Source organism: Podarcis gaigeae (assembly GCF_964106915.1).
Source record: "Podarcis gaigeae genome assembly, chromosome: 5".
NCBI lineage: Eukaryota > Metazoa > Chordata > Lepidosauria > Squamata > Lacertidae > Podarcis > Podarcis gaigeae.
In genome coordinates this window covers 47,366,498-47,386,166 of record NC_139681.1, presented here as the reverse complement: position 1 = coordinate 47,386,166, position 19,669 = coordinate 47,366,498, and the positions used below count along the sequence as shown (strand labels likewise).

At 40.0% G+C, this 19,669-nt stretch overlaps 1 protein-coding gene across 8 annotated transcripts in view; it reads right to left on the bottom strand.

Moving 5' to 3' along the window:
* The window catches only part of FGFR2 (fibroblast growth factor receptor 2), a 144,380-nt gene that overhangs the window by 54,831 nt on the left and 69,880 nt on the right, over window positions 1-19,669 (bottom strand). For all 8 annotated transcript variants that reach the window (XM_083741239.1, XM_083741238.1, XM_083741241.1 and 5 more), the window contains 2 exons: window positions 16,486-16,655; window positions 1,870-1,993 (listed from right to left, as the gene is read on the bottom strand). In XM_083741239.1, the coding sequence (XP_083597365.1) occupies window positions 1,870-1,993; window positions 16,486-16,655 (294 nt within the window). The remainder of the gene's footprint in view (window positions 1-1,869; window positions 1,994-16,485; window positions 16,656-19,669) is intronic.

Sequence of the window (19,669 nt, the reverse complement as noted above, 5' to 3'; positions counted from 1 at the left end):
AACACTTCAGCACTGGGCACCTGAATCTAGCTACCATTTTTATTTCATACAATGCTTCTAATACAGCATCACTATGGCGTATTGTGAGAAAACAAAATGGTGGCTAGACCCAGCCAACCAGGACTGCAAGAGCACTGAACTGGGGTGGTGGGGAAGGGGCATTTAAAGGAAGGCCCAGGCAGCTTCCCAAAGATGCTAGGTACTGATGCCAGCCCTAAATAGGACAGTCCAAAATGTGTTGAGCTCTGAAAAATTCTCTTACTTCTGCAGGTTAGAAACTAAAGGATAAAGAAACCTAGGGTTCATTTCCCATCATTACCATTGCTGTTTCCTCTTACTCTGCGCTAAATTTCAAATTCTGGATCATTTTCGAAACGCGGTAAAACAAAGCTTACCATGGTTGCTGCTGAGACCAACAAGTACTGAAAACAGCACCAAATGTTTCAAAATGTAACCAAAAAGCCCAAATTCTAACATGCCATTGCCAAATAAATATAAAGAGAATTAACAGACAAACACTACATTTTCCAAAATGGGTTTGTAAATACTATAGATTTCCTTTAAGAAACAGAGGTACATGCTTTTAGAAAAAGTGCATTTCTAGACCCTCAGAAGAAGAAACAAGACCCCATGATGGCAACTGAGCACATTCAGAAACCCCTAATCACGATGGAAAATCTTGGCCTTACTGTTTACTTTTATGATTCTCTCTATGAAAGTAGCAGACATAGCAATAAATGACATAACTCTCATTACCATTCCATTCATTCATGCAAGTCACCAATATTTTCTGCCAGGAAAAATAAACTGTGCAGAATATTCTTGAATGTAAGGCATTGAAAAGCTTAAAGAGGAAGAAGAGGCTAGGGGTTTCTGGTAAATATTTGCATAACTTTCAGAAAACAAAAGAAAATTTACCAAAAAAGTAAAACTGCACACACTGTGGGGATTTCAAGACAGTGTCTTTTTCAGTCAGTTTCATTCCTGGTATTTTAAAAGAAGTTTTTTCCTTCTAGACTCCCCTACTTCTTTTCTGCAACACAATTCTTTGAAGTACTGTCCAGGAAAGGAGAAAATACTCTTAGGAGAGAAGTGTATATATTCCCTTGGTTTCCTCCTTTGCTAGATATTGTGGACACACCCACTCCCTGGTGAGGGAACATAATTCAGCTGCACCCTTTCAGCAGCTGGTCTGTACAGGATGGAGTCATGTGGAACGCAATTTACTACTATTCCTGGCAGCCGTTGGAGCTGCACCTTCAATAAACATTGTTTAAACAAGTGTTCAAACAAAAAAAATGGTTTAGTCTCCAGGTTAGTTCACCTCAGCTGAATAAGGAGATTTTGCTGTGAGGAGGGGGAAGAGAGATTTCTATAGCTCTCCAACATCCTAAGTTTCTTTGGGTCTTAAAGAATCAGGCCACACACCACAAATTAAACCTATCAAAGTGATTAAGATCAACCCTGAATTATGTCAAGAACCTATCATTTTTAAATTTTTAAATTAAAAAACCCCATCATTCCATTTGTTAATTTACTGTACTTAAAAGCACTTATAAACAGTTTAGTATTTTAAAATCTCTAAGCAGGAACAATAATGATCATCAAAACAAAAACACAACAGTAAAGAAAAGAATATGAAAACAGGAATTCAAACTAACAGAAAAACAGGGCCTGATCTGAAGCAACTAATGGTCACTGCTTTGTGGTATGGCCTATTCTGCTTCACATATGCTCCATTCTAAGTCCATTTTAAGTTTTACGTTTAGTTATTTTCACCTTTTAAAAAAAAGATAATTAGGAGGAAAATAAATCTAAGTCATCACTTAAAGAAAGAAAAAAAAAATTAGCCACTAAGAGTTTACTCACCAACAACATCAAGGTGGTACGTGTGGTTGATGGATCCATGAATATTCTCCACAATACAGGTATAATTTCCTTTGTCCGATGGGACTACGCTCTCCATTATGAGACTCCAATGCTGATTTCGGACCTAAGAGAATTTCAAAAGTGTTTTAATTAGCTGACACCAACCCTCATCATGGGCTCACAAAGATGATGCATTTTAACCCTTCAAATAATTCATTGTTTTTCTACTCTAACGCACCACAATGGCTGTGGTACCCCTGAAAAGTAGTCAGGTGCTTAGAAACCCATAGTGGAATAACCCGCATCACTATGTCAGCATGGTGGCAGTGCCACAAAACTCCAAACACAGCAGGAACAAAAACCCAAATGATACAAAATTAGCAGTTCTGCATGGATGCAATTATCTGATCAAATTCATTCTAAGTGCCGACATCTGCGATTTTCTGAACTGAAAGAACAGAAAGTGAAGTGACTTTTTATTGATCTATGTCACACTTTCTTTCAAGTACCTCAAGGAGGAATACATGATTTTCCCCATCTGCATTTTACCTTCACAACCCTGCAGGGTAGATCACCCTGTGAGCCCAGGTCACCCAGTGGGTTTTGTGGCAACGTGAGGGCGCTGATTCCAGCCAATACTCTAACCACTACACCACACTGGCTCACAAGAGTTATGAAAAGTCACAGGAGATGGAGAACAGTGATGAGCACAGAGGACATACTTCCAGATAACTAAACGCTCTACCTATGGCTCCCGTTGTTTATTGAGATTTTAAGAGGTACAGCTGCAATCCAAAGCCCTACATAGATCATGGAGTTCTGAATAAACATGGCCTAGTCCATATTCTTTAGTGCTACACATTGAAATTCACACAGATCACTTTCCCATTTCAAGGATTACAACGTAGTCTGTTCTCTGGCAAATCCCTGATAGCACATCAGAGATTTTATATAGAGATGTGGGAGAGAGGCTAGAAACTTGTTTCATTCTTTTAATTGACTACAATATGTGAACACTACCTCTGGGGACAGAGTTCCTAAAACAACAACAGATGTTTAACGTCCGCAGAGCTTTGCGTTATAGGTGCTGGTGGCTGCCCTTTTAAGGTTGGGACCTAGTTATGGGAAGGAGTGCTGACCTCTGCATAAACCTGACCAATCCTTAAGAACAGCCTCTGAGGCTCTGCTCATGAGCCTTACATCAAGAAATATTAAAGGGGAAGGAATCATAAACAGGGCCTTTGGGGTGGTAGCTCCGTTCATGAACTTTCTTCTTAAGAAGGCATGTGTGACCAGTATACTGTCAGCCTTAAAGGCACTGAAGACTTTTCTATTCCAAGCAGCTTTTATTTTATTTTTTATTAATGTTGCAATACATATATGAAATCTTTACATAATAATACATATACATTAATTTGTAAATTCACATTCACATTTCATTATGTACCAAAAAATATCGATTTCTTATTTCTTGCCATGTGTCTTCCCTCCACTCGTGTGTGTGACTTCCTTGTTATTATTTTGTAACTTTATTATTGAGATTATATTAGCAGCTTCTAATTAGCATTTTAGTGCTTCATATTTAACTGCTGCTGCTTTTTTAACCTTTCCATTTTTTAGCTGCCTGATTTTATACCCTGCTGATCCTGTTTCAGTTGTTCCTGGTATAATAAAAAAGAAGAAGATATTTTAGTGTTTCATAGATTGCAGTTCTATGGACTGTAATTACATCATGATGAATTCTGTTCTTATTATGTTGTGAGGAGGAATGGAAAGGGTGAAGATCAGATAGATTATATGCTCCTTTATACAAAAACAACTACTCAACAGCTTTGTACAGAGAAAACCAGCATGTCAGGCAAAGGGCTGGCCCCAACACTGGGTTATCTATGTACAGGATTTTAGCATTTTGCTTTGGTTTCGACAGAGGAATACTTCATCGTGTGTGTTTCTGCCTGCAGGTACACATGATGTCACCTAGAAACAGGTGTTCCTCCACATCTGCTGTTTGTGAAAAGTGATGGGGTTTTATTCAGCGGTGACTCTTAGGGGAAAATGCTTCTGCTTGCACAAGTCAGGGCACAGAATTTTTGCCCATTCCCCGCCCCCCATGCAGGAATGCCTAAAACCATTTCCAACTCTGATCAGCAGGATCCTCAAACCCTCCAGACCTCTGAAGCAGCTGGGGGAGGGGAGGCTTTTCATGGATAGGAGAGATTGGTAAAAATAAATAAATAAATGGGTGCCCTGGCTTGAAAGAACAGAAACACCTTATACTAAGGCAAAGTCACCACTGTCATGGTTCCCTTTCAAGTACACAAAGTCTGTAGTACGTAGGTCAGGACATAAACGTACAGGAATGATCTGTGCACTGAACTTCAGTTGCAGCTTTCCACTGCAGTAACTTTCATCACCAAAGGGATATCCCCACTTTTTAAAAGAGCAGCTTCTCAGCTCAGCAAAGATCCTGCCGCACACAAGTAATGCACTTTTGTGTCCTTATTTGGTTACTGGCCATAGTTAACATAAAATCTCTTTTATTTCCTAAGAGTCTCATTAGGCAGCAAGGCACCGGTACTGCTATGTTATGAATGCAGGCTTTGAACTTTAAAGCATCAGAAAAAAGATTTTCTGTGCCTGCATTTTCCCCCCCTTTTCAACTCTTGCTTTTTCACATTTATGAGCCCAGTGCTAACCTCCTGGTCAGGAATGTGATATAAGATAAGCATCAATTCCAGAATGAAAATTTGGGTGTGCTTTGTACATTCAGTTAGCTATTACACACCAGGAAACAGTCTGTGAGGAGCCGAAGTTTCGGTCTTAACAATCACTGTCCCATTCCCCCGTCCGCACTGTGACTCAGGCAGGAGTAGCTCAACATAGGTAGAGAATTATAAAGAGCAGTTATATAAAAGAGGGCTAACTATAGGGTGCAACTGAAAGGATAAAAGGTGTTTACTGATGTATACTGGGAACCCAAAATGCATACATCTTTGCCCCTACAGGAACTTGAAACCAAAGCAGTTCCCACATCCTACACAGCAACTGTTTAGAGCAGTTCTCCCGATTAAACTTAGTGGGTTGTGAATGTGGATGGTGTAGGTGCATGCAGCAGTCAGCCCTGAATGAAGCTGGTTTTTTTAATGAATTTGACAAGCACTCAGTCATCCACATATTGTGCTATTGCTCAACTCACTTTCAGCCCCTTTGTGTGGTGCATGAAGGCTGAGTTGCAAGCTGGGCACCTTCTGAAACAATCAGTACTGTTTCAGCGAACGTTTTGCACATGGCAAAGACCCTTTCAACCCAAAGCCCACAACAAATCAATCTGATTAAGTGAATTAGCTAACACAGATAATTCATTCAGTTCTCTAGCACACAGAAAACACAACTTGTTCGTTCCCTTCGATTATAGTTCAGTGCCATTCACTGAATCTGGATAGCGTCTGCTAAAATCCTACCAGACCATCTTATCATTTCTTTCCAAAACTCTGTACAGTTTCCACAGCACTCCACCTATCATGCTCCAATGTCCTTACCTTTATATTTAAGTCTTCTCAATCCCTAGCTATAGGCTGATCTCAAACTCATACAATTTAAAGTAATGTAGAATATCTACTTCTTTCCATGGAAGATTCCTTAATGACCTCTTCATTCTAAGCTCCGCTGCAGTACTCTTCAACTTGCAAATAGAGTGTGTGCTGCCTTATGGGAATTAACATGCCCCATGCCTTTATCAGAGATATTTTCCTTCTTGCACTGATTTATTAAATATGGTAGCTATGAACTGCTTTACCATATTTCACACTTTTGCAAGCACTCTGTTTCTCTGTGTGTAAATAGCTTTTACAATATCTGCAGCTAAATCTTTTTTAAAAATATGATTCTGTAATTGTAACCAATAGACGCAATTACTATACCACTGTTAATCTACAATGTACTTAAAGGCTTTATCTCACATGTCCTTCCAATCACTCTAAAGTAGAACCCCTATTATTTCCCTCATTTACTAATGGAGAATTGAAGATGAAGGTTCTTTCGTATTTCTGAAAGTGGTAAAAAAAAATATTGGGTAAACTGTGGTATATGTATGAGCTGATCCACATCTGGATCCCATGCATCTCTCACACATGATGAAGGTATGATGTTCTTCTTTGCGTTTCAAAGCAAAAATATGACTTGTGGTGTAATCCTATGTTTGTTAACCCAGAAGGAAGTCCCACTGAGCTCTGTGGGGTATACTCCCAAGTATGCAACCCTAGGAGTGCAGCCTTACTTGTGCTTCCCCTTTCGGTAGGCTCTCATGAAAGAGTCCTACATGAGTCCAGATTATCTCAGCTTAATACACTAATATATAAATGAGACCTTTGGTGACATGCACAGCTGCTTTGCTTCTTCCTTCAGATGAATGGGCAAACCAACCAGGAAATTTCAAATTAATTCAAATTAATAGAGCCAGTGTGATGTAGTGGTTAAGAGCGGTGGACTCGTAATCTGGTGAACAGGGTTTGCTTCCCTGCTCCTCCACATGCAGCTGCTGGGTGACCTTGGGCTAGTCACACTTCTCTGAAGTCTCTCAGCTTCACTCACCTCACAGAGTGTTTGTTGTGGGGGAGGAAGGGAAAGGAGATTGTTAGCCGCTTTGAGACTCCTTAGGGTAGTGATAAAGCGGGAAATCAAATCCAAACTCTTCATCATCATCATCATCTTAATGGGGAAACTATAGACAACAGATTTTGAACAAGTCCAGATATTAAGACAATATAATGGTCTGGCTGGTTCTTAAGCCTTTAACCACAGTTTCCTGGTTGGGATGACACAGCAAAATAGGTAATGGAAGTCTCACTGGTTTGTTTGCTTGGCTGAAGCAAAGGGATGCATTTACTTATTCATTCATTTCATGAAGTGATTTAACAATTTAAAAAACAACAACATGAAAACAATTTCAAATCCAATAGGGATACAGATTGGGGCAAAGATTTCCACTTAAGAGCTTTGTTGAAAGAGGATGGTCTTCAACAGACATGGAGAATAAAATAAAGACAACAACTGTCTGATACACACAGGAAGGAATTCCAAAGGGTAACTGTTCCGACACTAAAGTCCCAATTCCTACATCATATGGAACAGACCTCTTGATGAGATGGTACCTTTAGGAGACCCCATCTGGCAGAATGCTGTGATCAGCTGCATATTATAATGGGTGAGACAATATTTTAGATGTCCTGTATGCTGAGTGAAAAGGCTCACTTATATCTCGGCTTATTAAGCAGAGATATGATCATACAGACACAGTCAATTATTTTCCTTAGACTAAGCAGAGATTTTCCTCAGATTTGCCCAAGTAGAAGCTTGAAACCAGGTCCAAAAATGTTTTAGGAATGACATTCCCCTGCATCTCAGCTGCTTCACATTTTACACACCTAGTTCCTCATCATTATTTTACAACAAAAGAGAAATACCTTCATATGTTCTGATTTTTGTAAGGGGAGGGGGTGTGCGCGCATGCACACACACATGCACACACACACATTTTTTATATAGTTAGCCAACATAAACCTGGTCTCTTTACCCTATCTGGTTTGAAAATATGAAAAGCAGACTGTCTGAGACGACAGCCATTCCAGTGTCTAATTTGGGAAGATAACACCATCAGTTACATTGCATATAAAATGAACACAAAGATATTGCCAGGTTTGTGGATAGGGCTGGGGGGAGAACCTGCTACACTGACAATATTCATCTAATATTCTAAGTGAGATTGATACTGTGTCTACTTTTAAGCCCACAACTTTTAAGCCTACCTACGTCATACCAAATAATCACTTTAGTTGCACAAAGTGTTTATGACACCGTGTCAAGAAACTACATTTATAATAGCTCAAGTTATTCATCTTGTTGACAAGGCAAAAACCTAACAAGATCTATCTTTTTCTTTGCTGAAGAGGCTGTTAGCTGTTGGGAGATTACTGAATCAAGCTGTTAACCAGCTAATCAATCCTCATCAGTTCACAAAGTCTGGGCAGACTGTTAATGTAGACAGCACGTATTTCTTTTTTTAGAGTCCGTCTCTCCTCTTTATGAAACTAGTTCTGAGGAGCAAAATTTTGTAAGTCTTCTGCACTACTCAATGAAGATTTAGCTCATGCAAAGTATGAACACAACTGGCTGAAGCTGAGACTTTCTAGTGGAATAATCAGTCCTCAGATAGACATGTGGGCAACCTCTTCTATACATTAGGCAAGCCATTTATGCTTCAGCACATGCCATAATATGAAAACCTACGTTCTGTCACAGAATGTTATTCCACTTAAGAGACAGCCAAAAAAGATGGAAATTATGCTTTTAGAAGTCACTAGAGTTCAGTTATGTTTACTATGCAAAACCACTAACAAAAAGATCCCGGTACAGACCTTTGAAGTATCGCATAAACAACCCAACTGCTGGCTTTATAGGCATCCTGTTTTGGACTCCAACATGCTACCTTCGCCAAACCCGTCTAATGGAAGTTCAGAGAGTGCCATATCAAATATGCACAATTATGCTTGGTAGACATTCAAGCTTCTTCAGCGAGGGGCACCAGTTCCGCCTGAGGAACCTTGAGAATCCACTTGCTGGAATACAGTAAGAATAGTCCCAGAAAGCTGTGTGCTGGAGCAAAACTAAGTACCAGGAAAGCGAAGCTACTGGGCTCCAAAGAAATAAGAAGAATCTTTTAAATTTTAGACTGGGTGACGGGCATGAGTGGACGGGAAGAAGACCATGAGCAGTGACAGCACAATTAACCTATTTACAAAGCCAACCTTCGTATGGTTCTGCAGCATGACATTTGGCCTATGCCTGCCAGACTGGGATAACAGACAAATGTTGTTCTAATTACAAAGAAGCAAGGGTAGCGGGAGAAATACCCTGGCTTCTCTAAGCAGGTTTTGACAAGCTCTGAACACAATCCTTCTCAGGGCTAAAAATGACAATTCACTGAGCAAAGTTGTTCAAGAACTAGACACCTCAGCTAATAGATTCCGCATCCCCCAACTTGCAGACAATATCTGCGCTGCCAACTGTTACAAAGAGTTCTGCATTTGAAACAGAGTCTTTTGATATCTCCTCCTAGATTTATTGTATCTTAAAGGTAAAGGTAAAGGGACCCCTGACCATTAGGTCCAGTCGTGAACGACTCTGGGGTTGTGGCGCTCATCTCGCTTTATTGGCCAAGGGAGCCGGCGTACAGCTTCCGGGTCATGTGACCAGCAGGACTAAACTGCTTCTGGAGAACCAGATCAGCGCACGGAAACGCCATTTACCTTCCCGACGGAGCGGTACCTATTTATCTACTTGCACTTTCATGTGCTTTCAAACTGCTAGGTTGGCAGGAGCAGGGACCAAGCAATGGGAGCTCACCCCGTCGCAGGGATTCGGACCGCCGACCTTCTGATCGGCAAGTCCTAGGCTCTGTGGTTTAACCCACAGCGCCACCCGCATCCCTATTGTAACTTACTTGCCTTTATTTGTCTCAAGGAAAACTCATGACCCAACTACTGGATAGTAACAGCCAATCAGAATGCTTCTAGATGAGTGCATTTCATGTTATTTAGCTTCCTTATTAAAAAAAGAAAAGAAAGAAAAGTCAATATACACTAGAACTTTTGCACTCAATTTTGTTAGATGGGTTTTTTTAAGGATCCAGGCCAGTGGCTATAGCTATAGATTTTGCTGATCATATGTTTGAGAGCTTTGAGCCTCCAAAGTAAGTTTTTTTTAATGCAGTGACATAGTTAGGAAAACAGGCCGTCACATGCAAGCTGCCACCCTTCACTTGCCTTGCTGATCTAATACGTGAACAGGTTTTTAAGCAGTGATCAGTTGCTCTGAATCCCACCTGTCTTCAGCTGACTAGTCCTGAGATCTTCCTCTGTTACAGCATATAGAAACAACAGTGGGAGCCAATTTATGATGCCAGAATGGAGGTATCCATGGCATTTCCTTTTCCAGTTTGGTACCATAGTCCCCATAGTCATGGTGAAATCCCCATGAGTTCCTCCACACATGCAAATGAGGAACAGAGTCGCTAACCTTCTCTATGTGACAGGAAAGTAGTAACTGTGTTTTGATCTCTGGGATAATGGAAGAATGAGCTGCATAGAATAGACACAGGATAGGACTGACACATCCAACCTATACAAAGAGATGTACTGAGCCATGCTATAACAGGGCACACAATACTGTTACATATTTACAGCCTGATCCTATCCATGTCTAAGAATACATTTCAGTGAGTTCAATGAGATGCAGGGTAATCTCTCCCTCCACCACTTGTTGTTGTTTAGTCGTGTGCGACTCTTCATGACCCCATGGACCAGAGCATGCCAGGCACTCCTGTCTTCCACTGCCTCCCGCAGTTTGGTCAAACTCATGTTGGTAGCTTCGAGAACAATGTCCAACCATCTCGTCCTCTGTCGTCCCCTTCTCCTTGTGCCCTCAGTCTTTCCCAACATCAGGGTCTTTTCCAGGGAGTCTTCTCTTCTCATGAGGTGGCCAAAGTATTGGAGTCTCAGCTTCAGGATCTGTCCTTCCAGTGAGCACTCAGGGCTGATTTCCTTCAGAATAAATAGATTTGATCTTCTTGCAGTCCACGGGACTCTCAAGAGTCTCCTCCAGCTCCATAATTCAAAAGCATCAATTCATCGGCAATCAGCCTTCTTTATGGTCCAGCTCTCACTTCCATACATCACTACTGGGAAAACCATAGCTTTAACTATACGGACCTTTGTCGGAAAGGTAATGTCTCTGCTTTTAGAGATGCTGTCTAGGTTTGTCATCACTTTCCTCCCAAGAAGCAGGAATCTTTTAAATTCGTGACTTCTGTCACCATCTGCAGTGATCATGGAACCCAAGAAAGCAAAATCTCTCACTGCCTCCATTTCTTCCCCTTCCCCTTCCTCTTGCCAGGATACGTCTCAGTGAGTTCAATGAGATGCAGGGTAATCTCTCCCTCCACCACTTAGTATTAATTATTTTCTGTACACAGTGGGAATAGCTCAGTTGGCAGAGCATGGAACTCTTAATCTCAGGGTTGTGGGTTCGAGTCCCATGTTGGGCGAACGATATCTGCATTGCAGGAGGTTGGACTAGATGACCTTTGTGGTCCCTTCCTACTCCACATTTCTATGATTCTCTTCTTGTGTTTTCATAATAAAAAATGATCATAGGATGGCAACACTTTGTATACCTCTTAACTCCTCTGAATCACAATGGATTTCTGCTCTGTTATCAGAAACTGAAATCATGAATTGAGCAGCAAAGAAAGGAATGAAGTGCCGAACTCTGCACAATCTCCACAAAACAAGGCAAATGGTTACGTGGCTCCTATAGATTTGCATCCATATATTGAAAACTATCATATATTTACCCAAGCTGAGCTACAGTGTGTAAAAAGGGCTGTGGTAAACGTAGCTTATCAAAACACAGCTGTGGAAACAAACACCCTTTTAATACTTAAAGCAGTAAAAACTGATAGGACTCCATTTACTTTCTGGGAGGTGAAAAAGAAAGTAAAGAGCCTTGTTCAATCTTATTGGCATGCACTATCTTGCTACGGTCCACACAGGCTCCCCATTTGGGGAGGGGGACATTATACAGGAATTCTTCCAAAGACCCACAGCCATGTGTGTGAGGAGGAGATGGTGATGGTAGTCGGAAGAACCACACTCAGCTTGGAAAAGACACAAGAAGCCAACAGCTCTTTGAAATATGACCTCTGCGTATCTTGGAAAACCCAAGTGTTTCCAAATGTTTGAAAAACAGAGTCACTCACAACAGAAGAATCAACTTCTGAGTTATAGTTTCCTAGAGAACTGGTATCATTTGTGCACTTCCATCCTGAATAAAAAAAGTGAAATGGTACATTCATCGAATAAAAGGACAAACTGCTAAACACAGAGCCATGGGCTGGGTTTTTTTGTTTATTTTAAAGGGTATCACACTTTCTGTTCAAGAAGGAAAATGATAACAAAGGGCTTGTCCACACTCTTCCGCTTGTCCAGTGCCTAGAAAGCAAAGGTCTCAGAAGTTGATTTGAGTCTTCTGGGCATGGATCCAAGCGGTTATGCCTTTGCCCGTTGAAAACCTGCTCCTTAGCGCTAAATCGGAACAAACTGCAATCTACAGAAAACCTACTTGCTTGTTGTTCTGATTCAGTGCGAAAGATCGGGTTTCCCCAGGGGAAAATGTTGGGCAAACAGCAGTGTGGATAAGCCCTAAGATGAACCAAGGAGCCATAAGGAATGTCAGGTTTTCCTTCATCTAGCTTGGTATGTCAGAAAAAGAAGCTGTATTTCCACCCCCCAATAATGAAAAAGTCTGTGTATGTGAGGTCAACTGCAGTTGCAGATATCAATATTCCACTGTAACACAAAATGTCTTCTATCTTCTAGTGGTGATCTGGATTATGAATATGTCTGTTGGAAATATTATACCTATAAAATCAGAGCCATTTCCTACAAATCTGATTTACAAAAACCTAATCCTTTGGCATGTTTTGCTGAATGTAGCTCAACGGTTCACCTTTTTTTTATGCCTATCCATACAGAGAGATAGCATGATTCCCTGAAATAACTGGTTCTGATCAATGCAGCTTATAAGGACTCTAATAAACACCAGACCTGTCCAGTTTTTTATTTTTTTTTATTCTGCGACAGCAACCCATGGAGCTCAGAAGAGTTTAAGAGAAAGGAATGGTAACCATGAAACCCATTGGTCTCATGTAATAAGCTACCCTGGCTAGCTATTTGGCTGGGGTTGGTGAGAGTCCAGGGTCAACTGAAAAGGCTGTATATACACATTTAAAAGCTCACAAAAATGACCATTTAAAATGATAGAAGTGCAGTGAGAAACAGGAGAACTTTTTGCTACACCTAATGGATGTCTGTGGACTGTACTTGTTAAATTTGGTAAATATATTATCTAACACACCCACACACCCCCACTTTGAATAAGGCAAACAAATATACCCCTACTTCTAATTTATGGTGGACAATTCACACACGGCCCCTTCCAGGGTGTGCTTCTGGTAGGGGGGTGTCACATTTTCTCAACATTTACTCCAATTTTTTGTTACTGAAAAGTGTTGTCCTTATCCCAGGTATGACATTCTCTCTCTCTCCCACTACCATGTATGTGTTGGCAGAGGAAACAGAGTTGCTCAATTTCTATTTTTTATAATTGCTGAGGCTGTGCTCTCTTGATCCTGGTGAGACATTCTCAAGGCAAATTCTGGAGATACTGCTTGCATGTTCACCTTGATGACAAGACCAGCCGGCAACCTCCTCCAATAGCTACCTTCTTCTGGTGGGGCTTGCTGCCAAGATGAACTGGCAACCTCTGAAGTAGCCCCTTGTCAGTTTCACACCTGCAAACCAACCCAGTTAAAGACTCTAGGTAAAGTCTGGAGGCTTATTTTTTATTATTTTAGCTCTTTAGCGGTTGTTTGTCCTAGACCATTCTGGCATTAGAAAAGCTATTTTGGAGGTCCATTGCCTTCCTACCAAAATCTTGAATCTGGAAATGCTCTACAGTGGTGAACCAAGTCAAAGAATTGCATAAGCCAGTGACTTTCTGCTAGTGAAAGGCCACAATCCAAAGAGCACTACTCTTCTTGGGCAAGCCAAGTGGGATTTCCCCCCTTGCAATATTGCAGGGAGTGGGAGCATCTGCTGTTCAGACTGCTTTCCAAGTGCCCTCCATTTTAGAAGCAGGCCAAGTGACTCTAATCAGTGAACATCAGCTTACAGTTTTATGTGTTTGTTATTCTTTGAAACAAACAGCTGCACACCTTTCTCCCCCAAAAGGCAGAACACTCATTAGGATTGGAACAAAGTTTCTCTTGTGCTCCAAGACTAGACTGACTTTCTTAATTGGCTTCATTTCACTCTATCATCCCCAAGACAAGTGTGTAAGATTGAATGGTAGCCAATTCATTTATGCGTTTTGGTATTACGAAAAGCAAGGAGGTGTTGCCAGGTGCACCTTTATATTTTATGAGGTAAGCAAATGTAGTTAGAAAAGTCTACTTCATTAATTAATGTTCATCTGGAACATTAGCATGCCTCCATCTCTGGAAAAACTGACACTTTCTATAGGAAATCTGGCTAGAAAGGAAAAAAATAAAGCCTGTCTTCCTTAGCATTTGAAGCGGGCATATTTTCAGAGGTTACTCACACATTGTGGTAAAACTTATAACCTATCCTAGTAAGAAAACCATGGAGAGCAGTAAAGGGCTGGAACAAATTGGCCATTGTAGATTTACAAACTGAAGTTAGGCATCTGAACTCTTGAACAAATATATGAATTCATATTTGCAGAATTCATATAATGAAAAACCACTTAACTGGATGCTTTAAGAAAGTCCTTACAGGCCATTAAGGGGTATTAATGCTATAGCCCTCACCAACCATCCTTGAGGGCACCTTGGCATCCCTTGAGACCCATGTAGCTGCCACAGCTAAGTCTTCATCTGCCCCATTATAATTTTATCTCGAAGCACACCTGGTTTCCTCTGATTAGGCCAGTTAGACATGATTGGTCACTTTTTTTATCTTCCAGGCCACTTTCTTCTTTTTTGCATATACAAACTACATCCATACTTATGAGAGCTTGAGTTTCCTGGCTCAATTTGAAGCTCCCTCTCTAGGTCTACAAAGCTGCTATATTTGTAGGTGCATTATCAAAATTACACCTTCATGAGCACACCTGCAACATTTTGTAGCAAGTCCCACTTCTATCACTAATCGCCCGTTTTGCAAAATATAGCAATAAATGACATAACTCTCATTACCATTCCATTCATTCATGCAAGTCACCAATATTTTCTGCCAGGAAAAATAAACTGTGCAGAATATTCTTGAATGTAAGGCATTGAAAAGCTTAAAGAGGAAGAAGAGGCTAGGGGTTTCTGGTAAATATTTGCATAACTTTCAGAAAACAAAAGAAAATTTCCCAAAAAAGTAAAACTGCACACACTGTGGGGATTTCAAGACAGTGTCTTTTTCAGTTTCATTCCTGGTATTTTAAAAGAAGTTTTTTCCTTCTATACTCCCCTACTTCTTTTCTGCAACACAATTCTTTGAAGTACTGTCCAGGAAAGGAGAAAATACTCTTAGGAGAGAAGTGTATATATTCCCTTTATTTTTTTCCTTTCTAGCCAGATTTCCTATTGACAGCTGCCACAAGCAGGGGACAGTGTTTTTTGGAGAGTTCAACATGCCTAATGGTGTACATAAAAGTCCAACTAGATTTTGTGCATATTTTATTCACAGTAATGATGACTCTTTTCGTGTGAGGGTTTTTTTTCTTTTTCGTAGTTGATGAGGGTTATTTTGTAGAAGTGTTTTCTTTTTACATACATAAAGATCATCTACGTGTCAGCTTAAATAACCAAATAAAAGCAAAATTATCAAATCCTAGTGTTTTTCCCTTCCCTGACCCCAGTAGGTACCTGAAGGTTTAATATTAACTCTAACTTGGCACTCTAGCTAACCTCTCTAGATGTCCTTTCTAATCAGTAACTCACAGTTTGAATGGAAACAACTAATCCGATGCTACTTTCAATTCAAGCAAACCATTTTAAGTAATTGCAATTACTTGCCCTCAAAACACTACTTTCTGCATCTATTTCACAGACCATAAAATCCATAAAAATAGTCTTCCTGCTCATTAAGTGTGCAGTCACCAAACCATAAGATTTTTGTTTTGCTTTGTTTTACTATAAGTCTGCAAGTTGGAATATTCTAGGCTGTCGTAGCACAAAAGCACAGACTGTTAAGAACACTTCTACAAACAATGTTTTCCTAAAGTGTTTTTTCCCCTTGTTTTTTCACCACTAACCCCTTACTCAGTAAGAGCTCTATTCACAATGTCTGATCTTTTGATAACTTGACCTTACAAACAGAAAATAAGAAAAAGAAAAAAGCTCTAGGGAAGATGAAGAGAGCCAGAACCAGACTCCTTTAAAGGTACTGCATGTGCTTTTACCATTTACAGAAATTTACTATAGTTAGGGCCAGCATTGTCCAGCAGAGGCAGGCTTCTGGGCATATCAGAGCTTCAAATCTGAGTTTAATTATAAACACAGTGAATAGGAACATAGGAACCCACATTGTACAAAGCCAGACCACTGGTCCACCTAGCTCTGTATTCTCCATACTGACTGAAGTTTCAGGCTCCCCATCCCTCAAAAAAGCCCTATTCACATGTTACTCACATAGGGCATAGGTTGGAGAAAATAAACTACTGACGTAAACCAGGTCACATGACATGGAAATATAACTTTCCTATGGAATAGCCACATCCTGTGATACCTCTGGAGCAGTCATGGGGAACATGTGGCCCTCCAGACATTGATTAGACTACAACTGCCGCCACTCCCAAGCATTGGCCATGCTGACTGGGACTGATGGGAGTTGTAGTCCAACAACATATAGGATGCCACATATTGCTTTACATGGCTGTTATGAGCATGATATAAGTCTGTACAGCATGCTGCATCTAAATCTTATTGGCATTCCTACGTATAATACACCAACTCCACTTGGCATGTGGAGGAAGGAAGATGTGTCTTACCTTGTATCCACCAATGCGATGCTCTTGCTTAAATTCTTTGCCATTTTTTAGCCACCTCATGGTTGGTAGGGGGTTTCCTGTAGCTGGACAACGGAACTTGACAGTGTTAGCTGCTGGAACTGCATGTAACCGCTTCTCCATTTTATCAGTTTGTGTCCATTTAGGTCCTTCTGTTTCCAAAAATGAAAGAGAGAAAGCGAGAGAGAAGAAGAAGAATGTAATCAGTTGTCATTTGCATGATTTCCAGTATGACACAACATACTTTAGGGGGAGCACTGAAGTTCTACGTTGTTGATTTATGTTGCCTTTGGCAAAGCATACAAGGCACTCGAGTACCTTAGAAATTTCAGTGTGTACCTAAAGACAAAGATCTACCCTGCTTCAGCTAGAGTTATTGCTTGTGATTCATGCCTTACAGCAAGTAAGTAAAAGTTATTTCAAGAAGGAGAGCTATAAAAATAAAATGACACCTGTCATCTTGCCATAGCCTTTAGGCTTGAGGTAACCATTTTAAAATGCAGAAATAAAAATTGTGCTAAAATGCAGAATGTTTGAAACTTTGAAAGTTTGCCTGTGCGAGAGAGAATCAGAGCCTTCATTTGAAATGTTGGCCTTATTTTCCTTTGGCTTGGAGTATAATAATCAATGACTGCCTTTCAGATAACATGTGTGTCTGTGTGTGTTTAGAACTGCTCTTTTAAAAAAAGGAAAGAACAACTATGATAACGAACAAAATCACTGGAATTGTTTCATACATGGATCTGGAATTTTACCCAACCCAACAGCAAAACAAGTTCCTCTCTCTGCTGCTGATCTCTCAACTTGCAGTACAACATGGTATGAAATTCTATGTCAGAGTTTGGATGGGAAGCAAACAAATCTCTGACCAGAGTGCTTGTTAAAACACCATGGTTTAATTCTAGGACAAACAGACACTCACTCTAACTAGCTACTCAAAAGCTATTCCATACCCAAGAGAATATTCCTGATGTTCCCTCTCCAAAAATAATAATAATAAAAAACCACCACCAAAACAGTGCACTAACTTCAACAGAAAAGGAACACTATTTCTAATCTCTCCTGTCCAAAGAGTTTTGTGAAAGTTATATATCGATTTGGTTAATACAGATAACGATGGCATGAAGACAGATGTGCCTGTTCCAGATATTTGTACTAATCCATGCCAAGTAATCAACTCTGTCCCATGTTTACTGATCTTACATACTAGGAAAAATCAGCCTAAGTATAAAATCACAGGAACAAACAAGGAAGATTATTGTAACAGGTGGTTTATAACACCTAGCTAAGAACCTACAAAATGACCACCCCCAACATTAGCAATGTTTTATTTTCATTTTGAAATCGGCATTTCTGGGTGCAGAATTTTTCCAAAGCAGTACCCTAAACAATCTTGGCCCCCCATAGCTCCTTTGACATCCAGAGTTTGGTAACGATGCCCATTAATAATATTATGTGGGTTTAAGCAGCCATAACAATACTATGAAGAAAACAAATGTTACATTATATATTTGTTTATCCTCAATAGCATAAATCCTCTCAGTAGTCTCCAAGAAAAAATAAAATAAATACAAAACAAGCTGTTTAGAAATGACTGGTAAACCTGTGTCGCCCTCTCGATGTTTTTGGACTACAACTTCCATCATCCTTGGACATTAGCCACGCTGGCTGGAGCTGATGGGATTCAGAGTCCAATGACATCTGGAGAGCCACAAGTTCTCCAATTCTGTCTTAAAACCATAAAATGCAATACAGCAGAAAATAAGATAAACAGAGCTCACAGATCTGATACATCTTTAAACTCCAAGAATAAGCAAAGATCTGTAAACCACTAAATGGTTTTATGATTGAAAAGCCTGGAAAAATAAACAAGGACTTCAGCTGGCAACAAAGGGATCACAATGTGGGAGCCAAGAGAGTCTCTCTGGGAAGGGTGTTCTACAACTGTGGCACCACCACTGAAAAGGCCCTCTCTTTCTCATAGCCATGAGCCCCAGCTCGTTGGGCAGAGCCACATTATATATCATCTGGACATCTCTGTTGGCCAATAGACTCTACAAAACACCCACTGGTAAGTTACGTTTTGACAAAAAAAATAATGTTACTGGATGTCAACACATCAGTGATGAACTGCAGAAGACTGAATTTTCAAAGGTAAATAAATGCTTTTAAAGGGGCACCATAGCTAAGCCCCCTCCCCCCAAAAGCAGGATCATTACTAACAAAATTGAAAACAAATCTGAAAGCATAAGAACTGCATTGGCTTAGCTGAAATTACTACAATAGGTTTTCAGTATCTATCCATAATTCTCCTGCTGTACAGTAGTGACCTGAGCCCTCTACTGCAGATAACAAGAAATCTGATTAACTGCACAGTTATATAATGACCGTGCTTAATTCAGTTCACTCATTTACCTGTTTAAAAATTAAGGATGGAAATCTATTTAACGGTAAGGACTTTTAATTATTTTACAACAGATCCTTCCTGAAATAAATCCATTTACTATGGACATTTTTAGGACCAGAGGGGTCCAGAAACATAACCATTCCTCTCTCAGCCTTAACTCATTTCCTTTATTACAAGCTACTGCTCCATAACAAACAAACCCTTCCGTTCGTCAAACATTTATGGCAGTTCTTGAAATCAGCACACATAGAATTCCTCCACTCCACTTCCCCCAACAAACCAAAATAAAAATACAGCTGGAGAAGAATACAGCAACAGAGTCCTTAACAAGCCTCTTCACTGAAAGAAAATATTCAAATTTAAGCATTAAAATTATTCTAGAAATGATACTTGACTATTTCATTTTAGCCTGAAGCTTTAAAATTTAATTAAGTGGAAAAAATCAATGGATATTTGGAACATGCAGTTGCAAGCATAACGCCGGGAAAGTTATAAATATTTAAAATTAAACTGCACAACCAACAAAATTTTAATTATTCCAAAAGATACATAGGAGAAAGCACCATTAAAATGATTTGCTAGTTACAAAATGGCAACAACACTAGAGGGGAATGTGGAAATAAAGCAGTTAAGTCGAGGATCACAACAAAAAAGGGGGTTCATCTAACATGAATGTTATTAAGTACCGATACATGAGTACATTTTTCTTTTTTTTGCTCTAGCGCTAGCACGTTCCACAAAGCAGTTTCTTTTGATCAG